Below are 26,438 nucleotides of genomic sequence, written 5' to 3' on the forward strand. Positions count from 1 at the left end.
TTAAAGTTAGGGTTAGGGTTAGACATGCCAGCATGTACCAAGTCACCCTAGCACCTAACCCTAACACTAGTTTTCCCACATGTACCGTATTCCCACATGTACCGTAACATACATACTGTATTTTCTGTAGATTTACATACTGTTCATATGAAACACACATCTATGAATGCCCAATACTCCACAGTGATATATTCTGAGAACAGATACTGTAAGGTTTCTAAAAATGTGCTTTGGCAGTTGTGGAAAAAAAGAACATTCTCACACACTGAACATTGTGTTTTCAGTTGTTTTGTTGCAGTTTGTAATGATGCATATAGACTATAGTGTTTACATTTTTGCAGGCTAAGAAGCAGCTGTTTTGGTGTGAAAGTTTGAGTTTTGAAGAGAGAAGGTGTGGTTTTGTTTATGTAGCTTTAGAAAAGTGTGTTGTGTTTTTGGGGAAAATGGAGGAAAGTTTTGTGAAATGTGTTTTAGCAATTGAGAAAAACTGTAAATATAATAATATAAGAATACGTATGTGAAGTCACTTGATTACCAGTAAGCATAAGCTTCCAGGGAAGTTTGATGCCTTCAACAAACTGATATAGAACCCTTTTTGTTCTTAAGCAGGTGACCCCCACAAGCCCATACACTTTTCAGCCAAACTTTCATCATGGTCAGTTAAGCTCAATAAGTGGGTTTTCATCCCCAATTTGGTCAGGATAGTGCAGCCATGCATGTAGAAAGAGAAGAGCAATTGCCCCCCAGAGAGATGGTGAAGGAGAATGATATGACTAAAGCTGCTTATTATCTATGAAGAGCATTATGCAATACACCTTGCCTCATGGGTTGGTGTCTCTATCAGCAAGGTGATTGATTCTTAATTAATCTAATCAAACTAGTGCATATTTAAGCAATAAGGCATAAAAGGCTGCGATGTTCCATGAATTAAGTTACAGCTAAGGGTGTGGTTTGTTAGGCAGTAAAAAATAGCGTTAGGTAAACAAGTAAAACACTTCATACTGTACAGTAGGGGTTATTTTTCACAGAGGTGGTGAAATGGTTTGAAATGCCTCTCGGTCAATCATAATGCTTGGTCAAATCTATCCTTTTAGAATCTTTCTATGACTGTGTTTCAAAGCTCTTTATCACATCATGACAATATGTATTCCTAGTTATACATTGCAAAGCCCCATCATCCCACAACCGTGTTACAGATGATATATGGAAGATATGCCCTTAATCACTTTAGGAGAACAAACCCAAGTTGCTTCTTACACCAAGAGCGGAAATGAGCAGATCTGTGAGCTTTATCCTGGAAATGTGATTGTGCCTCAATGAATATGCAACACTATATCATTAACAAGATTAGAATGAACCGTGCAGAGACAATGCAGGGTGTCAGTGTCCACCCTCTGCACAGAGTGAGAGAACATGCACTTAGGGGGCTCTGTTTTCAGCCAGTGCAAAACACGGGCATTTTGGCAATTTGCATCGGTATAATGGGGGAAAATTCCACGGCACTGTAGCGCTGTCTCGTCTCTGCTCACATGGGTGGAGTAGTGATGAATAAATCTTTTACGCTGTTAAAATTATATAAAATACATTTTACAAAACAATGTGATCCTTCCTGTTGTGAATCTTTCAGTGGGGTGTCAATCATTAACAAAATCAGACCAGTTTCCGACTCAAATCATTTACCTAAACATGATTGTACGCCGTATAAGGAGGTTGGTGGGGTTTTGGAGGCATTAACAGCTGGCCTTGCAACCCACACGTAGCTGGTTGGAATTGCACTATTATGGCAATAATATTTGCTAACTTTGTTGCTAATGCTAATGTCCGCTAATGACCCTGACAACTTACCCTAACCCTTACCTTAACCTCATAGGAGCCAACGGACGCCCATGGGCATCCGAAGTGATATAAAGAGTTTACCTCGATCAATTCTCTTCAAAGATATCACATTTTTGCATGCTATACGATGCCACGGTAAACACGGCCTAAGTCACATCCAGTTGTCTCCAACTGGAGAATGTGTCATGTCCGGTTTCAACGCCGAATTTCCATACCATTGGTCGGCCAACCCAAAAAAATCCCCCCCCCAAAAAATAAAATAAAAGAAATCTGATACATGAGAAAGGTCAAAGGTCAAAGATGGTGCCAACATATCTCCAAATGGCCTAAAAATATAGGTGTCCGCCTAAACATACCTGTACTAAAACAGGTACAAAGTTGCATTTGCTCACATTACTAGCATCGACTTTGGCACAAGTACTAATAAGACCCTGGAGTACTGATTCCTAGATGATTTGGGCTTGGTTATCAGGTTTCCAAGGTGATATTCACTGTAAAAGCTGTTGTTTTTTTAGGCGGAGACTGAATTTGAGATGTTTTATAATGTTCTAGCTCTATTTGCTCTGACACAGTAACATAGATTTTGATTCTGACACTTCTACAGCCACCCCACAGGTGTTAGCTTTCATTTGATAACAATATCATTATGAAGGCCCTTGTGATTGTGGAGATATTCTATATTCACTGTGGGCATGTCATTTCGAGCAGAAAACCAGAAAAATTAGGTGGATAAGATGAGGCCACTCAAACTGCCTAACCACCAAACGACTTTTACGGATTTCGTAACCTAATACATCCAAAAATAAGCAATATAGACAGCAGTGGAGCTCTCTCACCACAACTTTTACATGTAGTGGTCATCTTCAAAGTTGTTTCCACGGGTCACAAAAAGCTGAATAAGGATGACACAAGCTGAATTCAATGGAAAAGTCTTTGAAAATAAAAGGCTCGGGGGACTTCCGCTTTGTCTAATGGCGGAGTAGGTTGCCTTCTGGGAAAGCCGTTGAATCCTAAAATCGATACATTGCTTTATTGCTACCAGGCTGATGATGGTCAGTAGGGAAGTGCACCTGAGAGAGAAGATTAGATACATAAAAAAATCAACATATGCCTAACATGGTAGTGTGTTTTTGTAAACCAAATCATCAGTGTCATAGAATGAACATATTCTCATGTGCAAAATCAAAACTATAGTGCATTGTGATCTGCATGCTTGGAGGGGCCTGGAGACAGATGCACATATACTGTACATACCTATCCATACAACATTACCGTTCATTACTAAATAATTTAACTTTTCTATAATCTATTACACTTCAGAACATGAGTCTTATACACAACTTTTATACATACCAAGCTTATCGACAGCATCTTTGTAGAGATGCCAAACGGAGGCTTTGGTGACATTAGTTGGCAGCAAATTTGCACTCAAGTCGCTGTGACCAGGGTGCCTGCCAGGGAGGACAATGGTGTGGTCTTCTGCGTAGTTCGCTATGAATGCCACCACTCTTTTGATGTCCTCAGTATTGAGGAAGTTCTTGTTTGTCTGTTGTTACCTCTTCTGGTGTAGTACTGCACCATGCTCCTTGTAGGATTGGGCAATTGACTGGAGAAGGTTTTTGCTGATCCTGAACAAAAACAAACAGTTAGTTCAGCTCGCTAACTCACAAGTGGGCTAATAAAGAAATGTCTAAATAGACGAACACACTGGTTTCAGCTTGCTAACTAACAAAGCTGTGAATCGCGTGTGTTGAGGTCAAGATCGATGTCTGAAATGCTGTCTTCGTCATCTTCAGATTCCGGGTTAATTGGGGATACTCTGGGTTGATTGCTTGTGACTATGGTGATTCATGTATGATCGATTACTCTGTGATTGTGATGTGTAGCCTAATTGATGTGTCTGTCTATATCTGTGATGTGTTGCTCTTGTCTATTGTTGATACTTCAGTAAAGAACACGGTGACGCTATGATACAGTGTGTTGTGTGCGTCTTACCTCAAACATAACACAATTCTCTACATTTGGCACAACCTTCTTTGCTAAAATCTCTTGTGTTCACATGGAAAACACTACCATTCAGAATGCTAAACTCAAACCACCAAGCACACAATCACACTCCTCAAATTGGCAAACACCTATTGCTTTTGAATTAGCAATCATAGCTTTAGCAATAAAATGTGAGCTCTCCTGTGTTGAACAATGGATGCCAACTTTGCAGAGAAAGGTAGAGCGAAAGGTGTGATGTCGATGAGGTCCTGTGGCCAGACAGAAACGAAAGGCAGGATGCAGCCTAATATGTTCATGAATCGGTAAAGAATCGCACCAATAAGCAGAATCGATAATGAAATTGGTATCAATAACATCATATCAATTCCCATCCCTAATCTTACCTCTTACCTACCCTGTCAGGTAGCCTAATAGAGACAGTAGTAGCAGTAGCTGTAGCAGAATTTTTTTTACCAGTTTTTCTCCTTCTCAGGCCTCCATCGATTTAGTCACCCTAATTTTGGCTATCCTTTAAAGGGGAAAACTCCAGTAACCTTTGAATGGATTAGACACATGCGGTTTGGATAAGTGGCTTTCGTAGAGCATTACCGACACAAAGATCTGACCCTTTGGTGAACAAATGCATTTTTGGTTGGACACCTTAGATCATCTTAATCATTTGGAGAGAGGATTAACAATCTGGGATGTGATACCACTTTATTACCAGATTATTATTGTATACCCACCCCCTAATTAATCACACATTAAAATCTAACAAAAAGAAAGTAAAAAAGTTGTATGCTGTCCACTGTTTAAGCATTGTACGGAATCTATTAGACAGGATTGATATACTATCCACTGCCTGTCCAGCCATGATGAACAGGCTCACAGTGCTTGTTTTTAATCAATGTGGTTATGTTAAACGGAGCTGGTGTTGATGCAATGACGTCAAGCGTCAAGTGTCAAGCCGTTCACACATGAGCATTGAAGCAAAACGGTTGTCAACAGCAACAATGGCTCAACTTCATTGACGGTCCACACAAAATAATCAGTTTTTGCTTTCTTCTTGGTCGCCACAACTTGCTTTTCTGTCTGTTTTGTACTTTTCTTTTCTGTCTGTTTCAAAGAGTTTGGTCTGTTTACGTTTTGAGTCACTGCCGCTGTTTGATGACAACTGACTGCGCATGCCCATAACGTTCTTCTACAGTATTTGACAGATCGTGTTCAGTTTTGGCTTTTCGTATGGACAGAGATATTTTTGTGTTGTGGACAGAGTTTCTTTTTTTAAACGAGGACGAAAATATCCATATTCGTGTAGTCCAGGCCTAAGTGTGAGGATGTGAGAGACACTGAACGGCGCGGGGAGTTTCTGAAATATACAGGAAGTGCTATTTTCAGCACACCTGATGGCACTTAACTTGCTCATTGTCATGAACACACCTCGTTTCAGTGTAATGGTATTTCCATTTGTTACTGCCGACACAAATGTGACAGGGTCTGATGAAAAGGTCCCCAAGTAGGGCAATTAGGGTCATTTTAAAGTTGTTTCCAGATTATGAAAGGGCAGATCGTATGCTTTCAAATTATGTTCATACATTGAAATAACAAATTGGATAAGGTATGCCTATTTGAATGTTGACACCCCAAATCAACGAACTGAGAAATTCTGCCTCAAAGTTTTCACAGACACTTTTCACCAGCAGGTAATGAGTGGGAACAATAGCTTGTTAACTCCACCCCCAACCACTCCCCCATTACACTACCTATCATTAACTATCTGTCATCTGTCAGTGGGGTTGTCAGCTAACCCTCAGGAAACACACTTGCAGGGCTGACATGTTTAAATTGCTAAATAATAATAATAATTCAAGATTCATGTTTATTGCCATGTGTGCTAAACGTTTATTACATCCTGTTATACAAGTAGGCCTACAAGAGAGTAAAATTCTTATGGCTTCAGTTTCAGTCAACATTGCAGCAGCAAGAGAAAACAAAATGGCAATGGAAAAAATGGCAAAAGGAAACAATAATAATGTTGTGTCTGTGTGTATGCATTTATCATTATAGTCCATAATGCATCTAGTGGGACTTGGTTCCTTCCCATCCCATCTGGGCATCAAAGTTGTAATACAAATAGAAGGCAGTACATTTAAAATGACTGCCCACTGTTATCAACACACCATTTTTACAAAATACTACTATCTTCATATAATAGAATTGCTAATACAATGACAATGACAAATACCTTAAGTACTGGTGACTCCCATCAAGGTCTCATCTCTCAGAACCGCTCACCTCGTCATTCTGTAAGACACATTTCAGGTCAGAGGTGTGGACACTTCTATAGTGTAGGCTTGCATGCTTTCCATAGACTCTCATGAACATAGTGTACTGTACTCTACTGTTGAAGTCATCCTACATACTGCACAGAAAGAAATAGGCTAGTCATTTCAATCCACAGTATTATTCTACAGCAAATCTACAAATCAGCAACATTCTCCAGCATCAAGCTGCTAAATATGAGTGCAGTTTGTGAATGAATCATTATTTTTTGATTCCACACAGCATTAGCATGACACAGCTTAACATGTAACTCAGTACACTAGTTAACAAACTAACACCTTTGGCTATGTCATCTCTGCCGTGTGTCGGCAACAAACATACAAACTTGTACATACACACAGAAAACAACGCATGTAACCCACTTACCCAAAAACAAAGCAGAATGTGTATTGACAGACCACAATCCCGTGAATAGTATGTTGGTCGACAAAACTTTCTCTGTGGATAGTCCTTGATGGCAGCAGTCTTGTCAACAAACAGCACATGGCTATTCATGAGGTTGTGGGTCGGAAGTATCGAAAGGGACACGCCCACTCAAAAATATGAATACTACCCCCACCCAAGTTTGCTAACAAACTGTACGTATTTAGTGAATGTAAAACTGTTGGTTATGATATCGAGTGGGTTGTTCATCACTTCAATTTTCGTCATGCAAAGAACCGGAAAAACAACCTTCACTGGATCACAGCATCTAATCCTAAATCGCTTGATTTACAAGCCTGGTTTTAGGTGTCAATGATTACCTCATCTCTCTTCAAGAGGTTGACATACACACATGACATAGACATGACACAGACATACATACATACATGCAACCTGTTAATGGTTGTATACTCTTCATTGTATTAACATCATACTGTAGCCTTCACTAGGCCACCCCTGAAAACAGTTAGGTAGGATCTGACATTTTGTGAGTTCAAAATGAATGTATAGACTCAGGTGTGATGTGTGGAGTCAAGAGATGAGATGAGATCTCATGAGGTGTCAGTTATTTAATACAATGTGTGCACAAGGGAGAGATACAGCATACAGCAAAGTAGGAAGGCTCTCTGGGGAGCCGAAGCCAGTCCTCAGTTTTAAGCTAAACTACAAGCAGGGGAAAAGTACCAGAGACAGCAAATCGAATGACCTTGCTCAGCCCCCCCTATTGCTCTCTGTCTTATCTGGGTAGCCATAACCTTAGCCGGTGCCCATTGAGGTCAATGTCTTTACCATGCTGAGTATCATAATGGCACCAGCAGCTTGGCCCAAGGCAAAACAAATCCGTCTGGGGACAGAGGGCTTGATCGAGCAGCTTAAAATTGATCTGACAACTGTAATACTAATGCGTCATATAACTTCAGCCAGAATCACTATTCCCATCATGAGGTAAGATGAACATAATGTCTGTTAAGATGGCAGTTGCTGCTGTAACAATATATTCTGAATTTAGAATATTTACAATGTGCCCATCTTCTAATGGCTACTTCAAGCATGATAAGTCAAGTCACAAAGCAAAAGTCATCTCAAACTGGTTTGATGAACATGACAATGACTGCATTTACATGCACACCATATTCCTGTATTAATCGTAATATGCCCCCAAAAAATTGTAAACACGTACCGAACCCGATTAAGGCCATATTCCGATTCGGCAATATTCCGATTAGGACGACCATAAGCTGGAAGGCGTTCACCATTTCTTCTCGCTCTTGTCTTCCAATGTTGAGGACAAAGTGGATCAGCAGGAGTGTTGTAGTTAAATTGTGGTTCAAAAGTGCAAGTAGGAGAACACAATAATGGAGGACTATGTTGGAAACAAGCATTATGGCTTAGCTGTGGGTTAACGCCCACTCAACGACCACAATCAAGCTACCAACACTAACGTTACTATAGTAACAGCTATTGTCCCACCGAACCACGGGAATATGCCAATTAACATGTAAATGGAATATTACAGTTGTTACAGCGCATGTAAACCCCTTATTCTGAATATTACAATAACTCGAATATTGACCTGAATCGGAATATGGTGTGCATGTAATGAGTTCAGTGCTCTTCAGTGGCCTTCCCAGTCACCAGATCTTAATCCAATAGAACACCTTTGGGATGTGGGAGAATGGGAGATTCATAGCATGAAAGTGCATCTGGAAAAACTGCTGGAATGTCAGAATGTCAAAGGAATGTTTCCAACGTCTTGTGGAATCAATGACACAAATAATTGAGGCTGTTTTGAGAGCAAAGGGAGGCCCTACCCATTATTTGTATAGTGTTCCTAAATAGTTCAGTGAGTGTACATTGGTACATCATTAAAGCATTAAACCATAGTATTATAGATACAGTATGAACATCTAGTCTGTATATAAATGGGTATAGATTTTCTGACTAGGTCCCAGTATTTCAAAACTTTTAATATGGATCAGAATTATTCTTTTTGTGATCCAGGATCAGATCTACAGTATCTGACAGACTTTGAGTAAAAGGGGAAATCAGCCAGCTCGATCTGATCCTGGATAGAATACAGAATTCTAATTAATTCTGAACCAGATTACAATTTTTATATAAAAATATTAGGCCCTGGTACTTATCCTACTTGCAGGGATTCAAAGGGAACGTGGAGTAAAACACCTTTGTTTGATTTATTCTTGAATTTTATATGCATCATATTTCATAGTGAAACATCAGCAGGGGTTAGTCCCTTGATGCTTCCTACAGTACTTGAATAAGATAGTAAAAGTAAAAGTAGCACACAAACCAAAGGACCAAAAGCTAAACTTAAATACTTTTAAGACTGATTCATCCTGTTCTCTTCCTCCTGTGGCATGTAAGAAAGCGGGAGAACATCTGATCGTCCATATGGTGCATGCAGTGAGATGTTATGCTATCATCAGTTATCCGGATGAGGTGAACAAATATCTTCTGCCAGCACATCCCTTGGTTCATACAACACAGAAATGTCTTCCCCGTCTTTCGTCTGCTTAAGTGCTCATGTGTTTTCATGGGAGGTCTCATGGTATTGATATTGATAGGGCCTTACAATTGTGACAGCAGCTGGTGAAACAAGTCGGCAGCCAATCAAATGTTCAGACTTTTGTTCTGAAAAATGTAAATAAATGTCAACGTTGTTGAAAATAAATGACACACTTGCTAGTCAACTAACACAGCTTGTTTTGTGAGCCTGCTAACAATGTAAAGTAGTGCTATAGTTAATTAGGTAGTAGTGAGGATTGCTCACCCAATCCATTGCATTGCAATATTTTTACTTGACTAGCGAGTGTGTCATTGAGTGTGGCACATTGAAATTATTTTATTTTTTAAATTATTGTAATTAGTCACAATACACAATAGTTTTGATTGGTTGAACTGCAGAGCATTTTGGTGCCACAAAAGTTTTTCTCTATCGCTTTAACACGTTTAGTCAAAGCATAGCTCATTTTCTCTTAACTCTTAACACAAATCCAAAAACTCACACACAAAAGCCTAACCTTCACAAATCTCTTGCAAAAGCAAACACTGCATTCAAAATAATGTTATGTCTTCTCAAAATTACATTTTCTGCTCATTGTGTTTGAGGTTCCGATGGTAGTGTTAAAGCCATAGAGAAAAACTGTATATGTTGTCTTCTTCCTGGAAGAAGCAAACATGCCATGTCAGAATGATTTTTAGTTATTATTGTTTTATTTTACAGAATTGAAGGCACAAGCATACATTCACAAGCATACATGCATGTCCAAGGTATGTGTGTGTCGGTGAGTAAGTGCAGGACAGAAAAGGACGATGCAGAAAAACACTGGAACGTGCCTCTACTTTAGCAATGTACTGCACCTGTGTTGGAGCCAAGCTTGGTGCCACCATTCAGAAGTCACTAGGAAGGAATCTATTGGGTGGTCAGTAGTTCACTTCATCCAGTTATACACGCACTGAGAACTTTATTAGAAACACCTGTACACCTTCTCATTCAATCAGGTGATGTAATGGTGTGGGGAACGTTTTCTTGGCACACTTTGGGCCCGTTAATACCAATCAATAAACGCTTGAATGCCACAGCCTATTTGAGTATTGTTGTGGAATACTGGAAAATCTGTTTTTTTTCCATCATCAAGATTCAATATGTTTATTTTTACAACATTCCAACATATTTCCAACGTCTTGTGGAATCAGTGCCACAAAGAATTGAGGCTGTTGTGAGAGCAAAGGGAGGCCCCGGCCAGTAGTAGTATAGTGTTCCTAATAAAGTGTTCAGTGTGTGTATATACCGTATGTTACAATATCAATCATCATTGTTTAATAATGCTTGTTTTAATAAAATGTGTTTTGTCACTCTCTTTGACAGCATCATATGAGTAGACAGTGAGTTCCCTTAGCCTCTACCTCTATCTGTTTTTACTTTTTATTTTTTTTATTTGGAACAACAAATCGTGATTCTGAGTGTTGTGGCAAGCTTTTAGCCTCTCTCTACCCACCCCACCGTCGAGGACTCTTTTATGACCTATCCTCCTCTCCACGGGTCCATCTGGTACACACTCTCAGACAATTTTGCTGGGAGCATGAGAGAGAGAAATTCTGCAGTGGAGTGACTGACAATTCAGCAGGCTCATATTGCTGAGGTCCCTCGTCCCTGATTACTAAGCAAGGACATGAAAAGCCCCAGGCCGAAGAAAAATCTCTATCAAAGCCCGGGGAACAAGAAAACAAAACAAGTGGGGTTTTTAAGTGCTGCCCACTTATTTGAGCCAAAACTGGTTGAAATACAACGTTTGAATAATATTCAATATATATATATTATGGTCCGATGCTCACACACACTGTTTTGCCCCCTATGTATGCTGAAGTATTAATACAAACATCCAGATAATATTTCTGTTATCCAGTGGGGATTGGATTTCTGTTATTCAATGGGGATAATGGGTTTTAGTTTGTGATTTTTCTATAATAATTATACAAAATGTACATTTTCACATAAGGCCTCAGGCAAGTGAGAGTAAGCATTACTATTCTCTCCATTAACAGGGGGATACAGGCAACTACTAGCTTTTTTGCCACAAGCTTGGCAACAACATACCAGCAAACTATAGGGGAGACAAAATCAATGGAATGGACAAATACTTTACAGCCAGTCTGGCTTTAAACACTCTGGCCAAGCGTAGTCACATACCCTTTTACAAGCTGAATTGGATGAAACAATGCTGCCAGATTTATACAACAGTAATTAGATAATGGCCCAAGCATTTAGGAGTCATTTAAATAAACGAGCTAGGCCTAGACATTGTGGCACTTTCAGAAGTATGTTACGTTAGATGCTGTTGTGGGTTGTGATACTCAAACTATATTTGTACAGTATATTTTATATTCAAACTGAAGGACATAACCGATAGCAGATCCTTTCATAGTCAAGGATAATGCTTATAGTGTGACATTCTACGGCATTCACTATAAGACTTTTGAATTATTACCAATATTAGACAGATTGTTTCGTAAATAAAGAGGTCTTAGTAGAACTCTTACGGCCTTTTATGGACAAAACAAACATGAATTTGGCACCATGAACCTAAAGAGTGATGGGTGTTAAAGTACTATCTATCTGAATTTCTTCTGACCACCACTTCATTCTCTCCTCACAGCGAGAGGGGTCAGGCGCTGTGTGGTGCGGACAGTGCAGTGCGTCTGTGATATACAACACGGATGGAGAGACCCCGTGGAAACCTACTTATCATTTCCTCAACATCTGCTGCCACAGCAGGTCACTGGCTCCCTGGAAGCTGGCAGGGGCCTCCATGTCTGACGGGGAGATTTAAACCAACAATGTGATTAGAGCTGCAGCTAGAGCCTAGCTGTGCCAACAGCACCAGAGGCCCAGGACACACCGAGGCATACTGCTGGCTTTATCACCCTGAGGCTGCACCAGGAGAGGGGGGGAATGTGACTCATAGGGCCCCTATAGGGCCTGGAAGGAGATGGAACATGGCTACATGCTGCAAGCTGGGGCACGTTGGCACTGGAGAAGCAGTGAGATAACACAGAGGCCTGAACTATTCTGGAATCTGAGAGCATTTGGATGGTGTACAGATGATTATGTTTACAAGGACAACAAACTTGCCTGTCTGGCACAGTGCACAGTGCCTGTGTGTATGTATCTTGAGTAATGGTGCATGGAAATGGCCAGTGCATGACTGAATGGTCAGATGTGTCCACTCTGTGCCCACTGATATATGCTGGTGGGTATGGAGTGTCCCTCCAACCATGCATGTCTGAGCGCATCTGAACAAACAAGGTACATCAACCTCTGTTCCTACACAGCTCTATTCTTCTTGATCTCTGAGCCCCATATTGACTGATTTTGATTGTAAATCTGTCAACCTAAACTGGTCACAAATCAGGATCAAAAGCACAATGATGCATTGTTAGTGGACGAATGGAGAACAGGATTGTGGGAGGAACAAAATGAGAGGGTAAATTAATTCTCTCTGAGACATATTATTATTTGATCCTGCTTTATCCTGGGGAAAACAATACTCTGTGTCACATCTGCCCAGTCACAAGTCAAGGAATGTGCTAGAACTACACAGCAGCTACCTGAGGCCGGATTCTGTATATCTGGATATATATACGATAACGTTGAATGATTTGTTCAATGAATATCCATCTTTAGGGAAGACAGACTCTGTATGTATCTGCTTTTTTATATTAAGTGGATTATCGCTCTTTAGGACAGAGCACAGGTTTTACAAAGTGTTCGTTCAGTAATAAAACAGATTCATGGACCAGGCCAATGATATCATTTGTTACCTGTGATTTTCAAATCCTTCCTACAAGGTCAGCATAAAATCCTTCTGACAATAGCCAGAGAAATAACTGTAGGTGAATAGCAAATTCTCATTCCTGGTTTCCACTATTAAGTGTGATGAAAGTGATCTATAAAGTTTGAGGTCTGTAAGACATTATGCCCGTGTATCATATTGCTTTAATATATGTTGGCAGAAAGGCTGACCATATAGATCCCATCAAATTTCACATTCATCTTCATCATGTCTCACACAAATGGCACAATGGTAACAGTGATTGAAGAGGGGATTGTCATTGTACAGTAGTTTCAAGCATGACTACATCAGCATCTGACTAGCATCTTTCTGTCACCATTTTGTTGTTGTTTTTTTCAGGTTGTAAATCAAATGGACAGGTATTGGTGAATGTGAAATATCCACCATGGATGTAATCCTCTAGAGGGAGGAGTTACATTTGATTGAAAATATCAGAAAGGAGTATAGTTTATCCCTCCTTTTATACTATTCTGAACATTGTCAAAATGCCATTCATTCATTACCCATCATTCATTCTTTCTAAGTTCAAACATAGAACCACAGTGCAAAACAATCATTTGAAAAAAGGCTCCAACATAGACATGCACTTACTCTGATCATTAGACTACCATTATTTACCACACTCCCATTCAACACTTAAACATATTAGATTATTTAACATACAGCATATGGATTATCTAACAACAAAACAGTACATCACTGCAATCCTCTTTCATTGGGTAACATTAGCGATATTAGAGACATAGCTTGCCAGGGAATACTCTTCCTCAAGCTCTTCTAATAAAGAGATATGCATACTTCAGTGGAGCAGGCTGCGGTATGAGCATGCAGGACCTGTTGTTCATAATGTGAATACGGCTCCTGCTGTTATTGATTCTGTCCGGGAGATGAGTCCTCTGGGTTTTTCTGATGTTTATGCAGGAGTATGATGATGCTTGCTAAGTGGAAAAGAGACAATAAATCAATATCCAAGGTGAGGGGAGGGGTAGGTGAATTTGTGAGCTTGGGTTGGTTGTCAAATTTTTTGTTTCTTTGCCCCTTAAACACTTTCATGGACCAGCTAGCACTCTCCTCAGCACTCTAGAGGATGAGAGCACCATATTCCTGTTGAATGTACGGTATTGTCCTTTTGGACAGTATCTTTCAGTGAAACTACAGCAGTTAATAATACAATTACTGTACCATATTGCTTTCAAGTTCATTATTTCATTCACATGGCAAAGGTTTTTTGACCTCTGAATTGTGGGATGAATTCATAGATTAAAAGGCTAAAATAATAACAAACAAAAAAACTATATACAGTAGTACAATATATACAGATCAGTTGGTATTCAATCGTGTTGTCATAGATGGAATAGCTATGCTGTGAGGTTCAGTTCTTGTTTTGTGTGTTTTTGTGTTTCCCTGTCTGAGGTTGAGATTGTAGGTTGTGGTAACAGGTGTCTATCGTCACATTGGAGAGGTTTGACAAAATGGAGATAGAGCTGTGTTCTCTCAGCCAGTGGGCAGCGATTGAGGGCTGATTGTGAGGATGTGTACATGTACATTGGTCCCAAGATGATACAACATGCACACTTCTGGATTCTCTCAAGTGCAGACATGGATAAAGTGAGTGAGCTTGCATCAATACATGTACAAACCAAGACCAAAGTCAAGTCGAGAGTCAACAAGTAAATTGCTTGTAATAAGACATACTAGTTCGATCAACTCAATCTCCCTTTCTTGGTGTGCAATTTGACAGTGAGGATTAGATATGAATAAGATATATGATAGGTCAATGCTCATCAGCCGGAGATGAGGTGGCTATAGACTTGCAGCATAATCAGTTTGGTTTCATCAAAGACCCCGCTACATTAATCAATTCATCAGACCTACTCTCCACCTTCAACGCATCGTTTAGGTTATACAGTAACATTACATTTTTTAAGTCAAAATATAGTAACATGTAGACAGTCGTGCAACTACATCAATTACAGTTAGACATGTGTTTCAAATGCCTTGGAATGGCCCGGCTTTACATTGCAATACATTAAGAAAAATAAGACTCAGATGACTGCTGATATACAATATGTTGCTTATTCACTCTTATTCACCAGTACAAGGACAGCCTCTATTCATGATAACAGGGGGGTGACTGAACATTTGTAACAATATGAAAAATATGAAAACAGGAAGAGCCCACATAATCATCATAGCTGAAATCCAGTTTGATATCAGAGGAAAATGCCTGGGATGGATGGAGTGCTCTCTGGAAATGAGCAGTCGGTCCTCCAGTTGCCATGGTGAGGAAACAGGTGAACACAGAGGGAGAGAGATGGTCATTGTGTGTAAAACTCTGAGGGAGCGAATTACCATTCAGTGTGCAGCAGCGATGGTGTGTTCATCGGAGGTAATGAATGCACTCGCCCTGTCTGCACACACTGGGAGAATCAGTAATCCCCCATCCTCTTCCACCTTTCATACCCCAGATAAGATGCCTCTTCCTGTTGATTGACTTGTTAGGTCGAGGACCATATGAACCCTAAAAATGTGACAGCTTTGCCTTTTAAATCTCTTCGTGTGGGTTAATGGAAATGTGCGCAAACCGCTCCAAAGGGAGTCTTCTTGCTCTGGAGGAATATCATTCATATTGATGTGACCAATGGATGAACTCTGTTGCATCACGTTAATATCTGACTTAGCTTGAGCAGAGATGTACCAGGGGAGCCACCCCTCCTAAATTTCGTTGTTTGGTACCTGTACTATAGCAATGACAATAAAGACCATTCATTCATTCATACATTCTTTATCTAACCCTTAAATTTGAATGAGACCAAAACATTCATTGTGAAATGGAAATAAGCCCCTTTTTATTTTATATTGATTTACATTTTATATAAAAGTACTTACATTTAATACAGTTCTTCAAAATACAAGCAGCCAAACAACATACAAATCAAATACAAAATTATAAAATTTGTCTTCCTTTTCTGAAAGTATTTTATGATTCTCTAAAGTAACCTTGTAGTTGTAGAGTCATGTTAAATCCTTTCCATGTGTACATCCTTATGCCGTATGCTGATACATGAGACCTACAAAAATATGGACGTCATTTGAGTACAGTATCTGTGACTCTGTTCTCTGAATATTCATGTTGAGCTTCAATCTCTTTGACCCAAGCACAAGTTATATGGTGTACATCTTCAAATACAGTACATCTCAATCACCTCAGTAACAGCTTTCATTTGTAGTAGAGCTAATGCAGGATAAAATGACCATCTTAAATCTTTGGCCACTACTGGACTCAATCCTTAGTGGCCAACTCAAAACATACCAAAAACCATGTACAAAACAAGCCTTACCGCTCAGATATGAACTGATCATGAAATGAGAAATGTTATTGTGAAGATTAACAGATTGTTTCTGTGGAACAAAAACTAGGTCCATATATATATACATGTTGTATATATATATATATTGTTCCGAAAATAAATCCAGAACTGCTTTAGTATACTGCACCAGCATAACAAGTTCTTGACAAGTTGACCAGAGACATAGTCCAGAAATAGGTACTGTATCTTAACTGTGCAACAGATGATTTCTGGTGTTAATAGGGTATTTTGCAAATCAGCAGCTTTATTTGTGACACAGTATATAGTGCTCTAGAACAGATGTTTGACAAACAAACATTAGAAAGCAAACAAACAGAAACTGGACATTGAAACAAACCGGTTTCAGCACACAAATGTGGAGGTAATGCTGATGCTAAACCAAACCGAAAGCCTGATAGGAAATAGAAAACTTCCTTTCTCTTTTATACATTTGTACACTGTCGTAAAAAAAGGAGTAGAAAGTGTAAAGTCAGGCTATGCGGCGGTTTCACGAATTGTCCCCTCTAGTTTCTTTGGGAGTAGCTCTCTCCTCTCGTCTATGTTGATGACTGGTTTCCGGCAATTCTGTCCATCAAGGTATATCTTTGCATACACTGGGTTGGAGTAGTTCATGGGCTGTAGTCAAAATAAATAAATACATCAATAAATAACTAAATGTAAAAATACAAATTCAGTTCCATAATTGACAAAGGCACATCGCACCAGCACAGCTATCATGCATCACAACAAACAATTGACAAGTATCGATAATCAGCTGAAGAGGAACAATCCGTACTCGGTTACCTCTTAGAAATCAAGCAATTGCAAGAGGACAATGAAGGAATCACTATGTTAAACAACAGAGAAGGTCAATAGAGTATGAATGAAATAACTATTAGTTACTATAACTATTAGTTATTTCATAGGAGCAGGAAATAGTGAAGGAGATAGCCCATGCACATTAGTCCATGTTATTACATAATACTAGCTAATGCATTATCAAATGAGGCACATATTATTTAGATTTGTTTTACAAAAGACTTATTGAAACATAGTGTATGTACAGTATGTATGCTTATACTGAAATTCAATAGCGGATACCATTTTCTCTCTGGTTGGGTACAATAACCTATGTACTGTAAGTTCAGTTAAGTGTTGGATAATTCACCTGTCCTGGTATAACCTCTTTGGGCACAGCATGTATGCCCAGGTTGCGAGGGTCACTGGACTTCACACACCAGCCCTGCAACACACAAGTTCTACTACTCTTCACTATGTCACCACTTGTTTTCAGCCAACAAGCATAACCACATATGCAAAGGGATGCATACAGTATTGATTAAATCAATGATTTATATTCTTACATTTTCTAATCAAGCTGAAAATCAATCATATATCAAATCAACTGACTCAATGAGACCATTGTCCATATATATTTTTGGTTATGCTTCTGGTCATCATACATTGTAGTTGCAAACTACTAGTTGCATCATGTGCCTCACACATGGCATGGAACACCCATCCAGTGAGAATAAAGTGACATAAGGCATGAGCTAGTTGTAATTCCAGTCACTACATTTCTAATGAAAACAGATCGAGGTGGGGCTGACAATAGCAGATGTCAAAGTTGGCAGGGCAAGAAGCAATAGAATTAAGCTTGAAGATGTAGCAGGCGAGTTAGATAACAAGATCAGTAAAGCTGTTATGATTTATTTGATTTGCTGAGTGTTAGTGCGGCACTGAGACCTATGTAGAAAATAAATCAACTGCAGATAAAACATCCCTGTGGCACAGAGCACCTGCATATATTCATGTCTCCACATACAGTACTGTACAGTATCTGATGTTTACTCTCCATCTGCCAATGCAACTACACATGTATACATCAAATTCTATCATGGGTAGAGTGCAAGCCTCCAGGGTGGAATCTAAAGCCACTTTGCATTAATTAAACTACTAACATTGCTATTATAGCAATAATGATGCATAATCATGCAACCACATGTTCATAGGTACTGTAAGACTAAAGCAAATAGGGTTAACTACATTATTGATACTGTATGCACCTAGAATAATCTAATCAATCCTAACACACCAATGTTTCTTCATTCATTTGACAGGTTGTTACAAGGCTAATGGTTCATTCATATTGTGCTTACAAACCTTATGAGGGTCCAGTGTAAAGTTGGGTCGCAGGAGGCTTCCTGCATCGGCATGGTTGTCATGGTCCACCTCATACATGTTGTAGGAAGGGTTACCAATCTCCACATTGATCCCTCCATTGGTCATAGGCTGCCTCTGTACTCGTTTGCCCCTGGGAGGAAGAGGACAGACAACCCTCATTATCATGATATAGAACAAGTGTGAGAGAGTGGAAAGAAAAGAAAAACAGGTGCACAAGGGAAGGAGAGTAGCTTCTCCTCTATCAAGGCTGCTCTCCTTCTCTAACAAGGCTGATCTCTACCTCTTGGTTTCGTTGGGAGACAAAATGTGTTTCCACCTGAGAGCAGCAGCCTTGTGCATGTGGACCGAGGCCTCTCTTACCTCTGCCTTCGTTTGCAGATGAAAACGCCTGCCACCACCGTTGTGATCAAGATCACCAGCAGGACCAGTGGCACAATGATGGCTATGCTCCCTGAAGCACAATGACAACAGCAGAGAGAGGATGGAACTGTTTTACCATTACTGACAGCGTTATCATAGCCTCATACATTATTCTTCCATGTGTAAGGACTTCCATGTGTCAGGACATGTGTTCAGTATATTGTCTACAATACAATTTAATGTTGTCATTTACCAATTGGAACAATACAGATAATGGATTGATTGATTGATTGATTGATACTGATAAGAGAAAAATTGCAACCAAGCCAAACCAAAGCCGATAATATGTGACGGAAGCTGATGAAATGGTAAACCACTTGCAAACGGCAAAGCCTCCAAAAAGCTGGTCAAAGTTGTTCCAACCTAAAAGTCAACTTGAAGTTTTTAAGTACCCACTCAACATTTTCGAACAGTTTTACGATAATTAAATCTGTGTTATTTTGTTAGTAAAATAAGCTTGTTTTTCGTATGTTTTCCTAAGGGCTTGGGGGGGGGGGGGGGGGCTGTCGGAACCATGTTTGGTTTCATTGGGTATCATTGGCTATTAAAGTCGATCGAGGTAGGCTGAGCTAGGGAGGGGGGTGAAAAAGGGGGATGAAAACACCAGCATGCTCCAATGTTTACAGTTTGGACTGTTTACATTATGGACTCACAGGCACTTTCAGCTGCCGGTACGAGGATCAACAGTGGAACATTTATGAGCATGTTCATCGATGAATACATGCATAGGAATAGCTCAGCTTCGGACTCGGAAGATAGTGAAAACGAGGACAAGATTTCTGATCTGAAACCACAATGCACGATTACTGATCTTGACGAAAACAGTTGGTGTTCTGACGAGGAGGTGGAAAATGATGTTAGAATTGGAATTGGACTTTATAAGAAGATTTGATTGCAATTGCCAGCGGAGATGAAAAGATAATTCTCAGCCAAAAATCTCAGTCAAAGACTGAGTTCATGAATTAATCTACGAGACCCGGCTGAATATGGCGTCTTTGTCAGCAGATAACCGTGACATACTTGTTATAGGAACACTGCCGACATCGATTTATGGTTTTTATGGATTTATGAATGGTCTTTATTGTCATTGCTATAGTACAGGTACCAAACAACGACATTTGGGAAGGGGGGCTCCCCTGGTGCTAGGAAAGAAAAAAAAACTAAAAAAACAAGAAGGGAAAGGAGCTGTTTTACATAAATAAAGGCTATGTACACTATCCACTATACTATACTGTACAGATAAAACACTGTGCTGTACTCTATGCTATGCTATACCTATTCTAACATTTCCTATTTCTCTGCAACCTTATGTACCCTAGGGTTGTCATATTGCACATAGTGTTATTGTACATTCATTAATATTGCCTTTAAATGAATAAATAATTAAATTATGATTATATAATGATTAAATCACTTTGAGCTGCAACGTTTGCAGGAAAAGTGCTATACAAATAAAGTTATTATTATTATTATTATATCACCATTTGCACTTCTGGTTGAATGCTAAACCTGCATTTCGTTGTATTGTACTTGTACTCTGCGATGACAATAAAGTTGAATCTAATGTAATGTAATCTAATCTAATATTCTTTCTTTGCAGAGCAACACGTTGTTGGTGTGGACAGCTTCTCTAGGCTGTGAAAGTCATTGCTCCCTCACATAATAAGCATCAAACCCCGGACAGATCTGTGCTGGGAGAGCCAGCTGAATAACTACCAGTGTTCCGAAGTGCCAAACTGCCGGACGTGGTGAAATCAGCCAAGCTGAAAAAGGAAGCAGGAAGCATGGAAGCAGCAATCTTTACAGAACACAACCATCTAACCATAACTCAAAGGCTAACTAGATGACAGGCATTAAGGATTGCCTCTGGGTGGGTCATTTGCTTGACAGTTGAAAACTCCTGGACTCACCTCCGCTGGTGTTGTCTGATCGGCTGCTTTTTGGGGCGGGCCTTTCACATTGTGTGCCTGCCCAATTAGCTGAGCACCTGCAAAAGGTCAATCAGAGAAGCAGAATTAACCATAGCCCATCTGAAATCGAATAAATCTTATCTCTGAATAAAATAGTGTTTCAGGATAAAACATGACTGAAATGTGAAGTACACAGATTTTTCTGAGAAAATCAGTTAATATACTATACAGTTTACAGAAAAAAATAAACAGAACATGTCGTGCTGGGTAGATGACATGCTAAGTAAATTAACATGATGAATATTCAGCAAAAAGCACAGTAAGAAAAAAACAAGTCATCTCATTTATTTGTGGATGGGCTCCGATGGTAGTGATGTATGACCCTAGTTAGAGGCGGTGATTTCCAATTTTGTGTGATTGACGCAGATGGGTGCGACTGGATGATGATAGAATGAAATTACCCCTAAATTACATGCACTCCAAGAATCAGAACATCCTGCTTTCATAAATAAGATGGCATCCCTTATATACAGAAAATGAATCATCCCCCATAGAAAGAAATGTAAAATGGACCATCAAGAATGCTACTAATGAACAACACAAGACAGCAGAGTTGAGAGTCTCCTCTGTGTTGAGTGAAAATTCAAAACAACGATGCTTGAGAAAACACCATGCAAGATTTTTATCACCAACTAATGAGCTGTTTAAGGTTGTCATCGACATAAAAACATAATCACTGACACGCTTTTGAATAAACTAATTTAAAAAATGTTCATCCATAAAAACCCAAGTCTATATTTATCTTGTCTATAATGCTATATGTGAGTCACCATGCACTGGTCACATACCACTTATGTCCAAACAACACAAATACAATCCCACTCCATCTCTAATGTAAATCCCAAAAGGAAAATCAGCTGAGGCTGAATGACATGTGGATGGGTAGCAGCATGGGGCAGTAAGGTGCATTGTGGATGTGATATACGGTAGTGATATAGACCATACACTGGCTGAAATGGAGCCGGATGGACAGGGAGGGTCTCTGGAAGCAGCTAGAGAGGTGAGGGACCTACTTGCAGCGTGGTTTGTTAAGGGCAGTGATAGTGCACATCCCTTCATTCTGACAGAAGTAATCACATGGGTTGGCCAGCTCATCACAACGTTGGTTCTTGAACCCTGATGTACAGCTGTAAAACATTATTGTGGGGTGATGAAACGGCCAGATAAGATGGCACTGTATGTGAACCCCCTCAGAGGTATGGATGAAAATAAGATAAGTTGTGTTTGTGCCAACATCATGACAAAAAAATGGTCCCTCAGATAGGTATCTTTTCACTATGATTATTTACTGTATCATTAATAGACACAGTATTATCATATTTTGAAATATCATAAACATGATATTACAGAACATAATCAAGACAGGTCTGCTATGTAATATAGCATATACAGTGAGGGAAAGAAGTATTGAACACTTCAACATTTTGTCCAGTAAATGTATTTCCAATGAGCCTATTCAAGTGGAATTTGCAACATACTTTGGTATTAACTCAAACAATCCAGACAAAAAATCTAAACATTAAAGTCCATATGTAAATAAAGTTGTGTGTAATAAAGTGGAATGAAACAGGAACAAAGTATTGAACACACTAACATTTCCTTCACTTGGAATCAGAGTTTTGGCTAAAATTCGCTTTGCTCTGCGTCATTTGGAGCTGTGAGAACGCGCAGTCACTCCCGGAGCAAACAACCGACGCATGCTCCGCTTGAAAAGGGTGGTTTCGCTCCGGTTATAAACGACGCATCGAGGCTGTCCATAGCAAATTTCACTTGAATAGGCTCATTGGAAACACTTAACTGGACAAAATGTTGATGTGTTCAATACTTATTTCCCCCACTGTATGCATGTACGTTCTCACATGATTTAATTAAGGTACAAGGATGTTAAAGAAAAACAACAACCACAAACATAAGCTTTTCTCAAATGATGCTTTGTGCACAGTACAGTATATGCTGTGAGGGCTTATCAAAACAAAGCATGCCTGGTTTATGTCTATATTCAGTGAATTTATTATTATATAGTTTTGATTATTTCGAAGACCTTTTGACTGTAACAGTCATGGCCAAACATATTGGCACTTCTGTCAGATAATGCACTACTTCTCCCAGAAAATTGTTGCAATTACAAATGCTTTGGTATTCACATGTTTATTTATTTTTGTTTGCATTGGAACAACACAAAAAAGCTGAGAAAAAAAGCCAAATCAAAATAAAGATATCATTCTACACAGAACTTCAGAACTGGACAAAATTATTGGCAACAATTGTAAGAAATAATTGTATTTCAAGCATGTAATGCTCCTTTCATTTGTATTTAAACTCACCTGTAATAAAAGCCGGGTAATATAGAAATCACACTTGCAACCATTTAAAATGGAGAAAGGTTGACTCAACCTTTGTGTTGTGTGTCTGTATGTACCACATTGAGCATGGAGAAAAGAAAGAAGAGTAAAGAATTGTCTGAGGAAAAGCATGAACATGCATGGACCATCTCCATCTCCAGGGAGCTTAATGTTCCTGTGTCCACTGTGCACAACATCAAGAGGTTTATGTCATCAAGATGTTTATGTCATCAAGAAGCACTGTAGCTAACCTCCTTGGACATGGATGGAAGAGAAAAAATCATGAAAGATTGCAAGGATTTTTTCGAATGGTAGATAAAAAAAACTCCAGCTGAACTGCAGGCACAGGGTACAACAGTTGCACTATCGCCATCTGAATGATATGGGACGCTAGGAGAACTCCACTGCTGACACAGAGACATAAAAAAGCCAGACTGGAGTTGGCAAAACCAGGGGAAGCCAATTGAATTCTGGGAGAACGTCCTATGGACAGATGAGACCAAAATAGAGCTTTTTGGTAAATCACATCATTGTACTGTTCACAGAAAACAAAATGAGGCCTTCAAAGAAAAGTACACGGTCCCTACAGTCAAACATGGTGGAGGTTCACTGATGTTTTGTGGTTGCTTTGCTGCTTCTGGCACTGGATGCCTTGACTGTGTGCATGGTATCATAACATCTGAAGACTACCAAAGACTTTTGGGGGGCAATATAGGGCCCAGTGTCAGTGTCTCCGTCAGAGGTCATGGGTCTTCCCGCAAGACAATGATCCAAAGCATACTTCAAAAAGCACCCAGAAATGGTTTAAGACAAAGCACTGGAGAGTTCTGAAGCGGCCAGCAATGAGTCCAGATCTAAATCCCATAGAACACCTGTGGAGTGAAACAGCAGTTGAGAGAAGGCACCCCAAATGTGAGAAACCTGGAGCAGTAGGCAACAGAAGAGTGGTCCAAAATTCCAGTAGAAAGATGTAAGAAACTCATTCATGATTACCGGAAGAGATTGGTTTCAGTTATTATTCCCAAAGGGTGTACTACCAAATATTAAGTTGCCAATAATTTAGTCCAGTGCATTTTTGGAGTTCTATGTGGAATGATATCAAATTTTGCTTTTTTCTCTGCTTTTTTGTGTTGTTCCAATACAAACAAAAGTGAGAATACCAAACCATTTGTAATTGCAACAATTTTCTGGGAGAAGTGGTGCATTATCTGACAGAAGTGCAGGGGTGCCAATATTTTTGGTCATGACTATATCAGAAAATTACTATTTGAATGGGGGGTATTTCTGCCTGTAGAGTCAGTGTGGCCACGATAAGATATGAATTTACTCTGTTATAGTTTAGGGTCAAACATTATGATTTCTTGACACAGACATATCCATCATCCCACATAATCTATGTGCCTTGCAGCCAATGAATAAACCACATTATCAAGATCAGTTAACCTCATGGAAAACGAAATGGGATCATTTGCATAGAAATTGAATCTGTCCCTTGAATTGTGCCAGTCTTGGCCACAACATTTCGTTTTAACTACAATGAACAATGGACAGTAAAATTATTGTGTAACACGGTTCCTTTTCAGCTGGATTTCCAATTTTCTTTTACAACACCAACAGTCTTTAACATTGAACCACACTTGATTATAGCCAAGTTGAAATTAATTTTTGTGGACCACCACAACATTTGAGAATTATTTCTCATGACTGATTCCCTCAGGTCACCTGCCTAGCTTTTGTCCTCTGCATATCATTGCCATTGAGGTCATGCTGCTCATAGCTTTTGTAATACAAGTGTACCACGCATATCAAAACAGGACAGACTTCTAAAACCTACTACAGAAAAGAGAGAGTTCAAAATCACTCTAAACTGGGAAAAGAACAGTGTTCTATGTTCTGAAGAGTGATGTTTAAGGAGTGTGAGTGGATAGGTACTTCACATTTCTATCACTCTACCCCATGCAGAGCTGTTTTACCTTGCCAGAGAGCGCCAGGCACCGATATTTCTAAAGCTCTACTTTAAAACCTTGACTTCAAAATCTCAAGGTACATTCAAGTGTGACTCACTCTCTCATTGTGGCCCTGCGTCACAGCCCATGCTGCGACATAACCATCACCCAATAGTGTCAAATGTGCACTCTGGTTTTACCCCACTGTTAAACATCCTTGCCTTCTTTTCAAATGTCCTCACTGGAAGAAGTATCCAACCAAGTTTTGGTTTAGGGCATTGTTGAATAATAATACGAACACAGCAGAAAACATTCCTTTTTTCTTTTCCTTGGCCCGTTAAGTAGTTACTTACTGACAGAAGGGCAGGTTGGTGTCTGGGTCCAGGTGACAGGTGCCTGCATTGTAACAGTAGCCATCACACAGCTGACAGCTGGGCGCTATTCTGCCATTAGTACAGCTGCAGGGGAGAACAGCGGATGAGAGGAACACAATTAAATTAGTTCTCAAGGGAGAAATATGATGCATGTTTTCAATGCATCATCCTAAAAGGCCCAGAAACAGAATTAACTACTGTTTAGCACTAATCTTGTGAATGTAAATTACAGTATCGTATGCAGTTTTGACAAAGCATTTGTGCTGTACTTACAATTGAACATTAATATATCAGAGGACCAGGTTTTAAACTGTAAGATGCCAACAACTCACTTGCAGACCATGTCTCCTGTCTCATCATTGATGAGGCAAGGCGCTCCATGGCACCGCTGACACTTGTCCACCTCACACTTGTTCCCCTCGTATCTGGCTGGACACACACACTCAACATGGCCAGTGCTGGACAACGTGCAGGCCTTGGAGTTCACACAGTAGTGGTGGCAGATGTCTGTCTCCCACAGAGAGAGAGAGGTGGGGGGGGAGCATTTGTGCTTAATGAGGATCTAGGAGCGTAGTTTTAGCTGGTTTGATTGGAATTTTACAGAGCTTTAATGAGACTTAATTATCCGCATCAAATGGCATCTCATCCTGGGATGAAAACATATCACCCCTTGGGTGCATAACTGTAGAAAAGCACTAACAGTGCACAGTTGAAATTGTACAATTTATAATGACAAAGCCTACATAAGAGAAGGAAATATTTTTTATCAGTACAGCACAGAAACACCCAAAGGATGTTTAGAGTGGCATATAGAATCCTCTCAAGCCAAAGTAAGGCAAATGTGGGATTTGTACTGTAGCTATAGGATATGCCCTTTCTGATGAAATAAA

The 26,438-nt window shown here is 39.6% G+C and overlaps 1 protein-coding gene across 1 annotated transcript in view; it reads right to left on the reverse strand.

Moving 5' to 3' along the window:
- Positions 1–16,807: 16,807 nt before the first annotated feature.
- The window catches only part of LOC308162643 (low-density lipoprotein receptor-related protein 1B-like), a gene marked incomplete at both ends in the record, with an annotated part of 148,352 nt that continues 138,721 nt past the window's right edge, over positions 16,808–26,438 (reverse strand). The window contains 8 exons of the mRNA XM_080536787.1: positions 16,808–16,948; positions 17,481–17,555; positions 18,476–18,626; positions 18,857–18,947; positions 20,827–20,903; positions 21,900–22,013; positions 25,528–25,632; positions 25,881–26,055. Of these exons, the coding sequence (XP_080392913.1) occupies positions 16,808–16,948; positions 17,481–17,555; positions 18,476–18,626; positions 18,857–18,947; positions 20,827–20,903; positions 21,900–22,013; positions 25,528–25,632; positions 25,881–26,055 (929 nt within the window). The remainder of the gene's footprint in view (positions 16,949–17,480; positions 17,556–18,475; positions 18,627–18,856; positions 18,948–20,826; positions 20,904–21,899; positions 22,014–25,527; positions 25,633–25,880; positions 26,056–26,438) is intronic.

Source organism: Nansenia antarctica (genome assembly GCF_963989245.1).
Source record: "Nansenia antarctica genome assembly, chromosome: 7".
Taxonomy (NCBI): Eukaryota; Metazoa; Chordata; class Actinopteri; order Argentiniformes; family Microstomatidae; genus Nansenia; species Nansenia antarctica.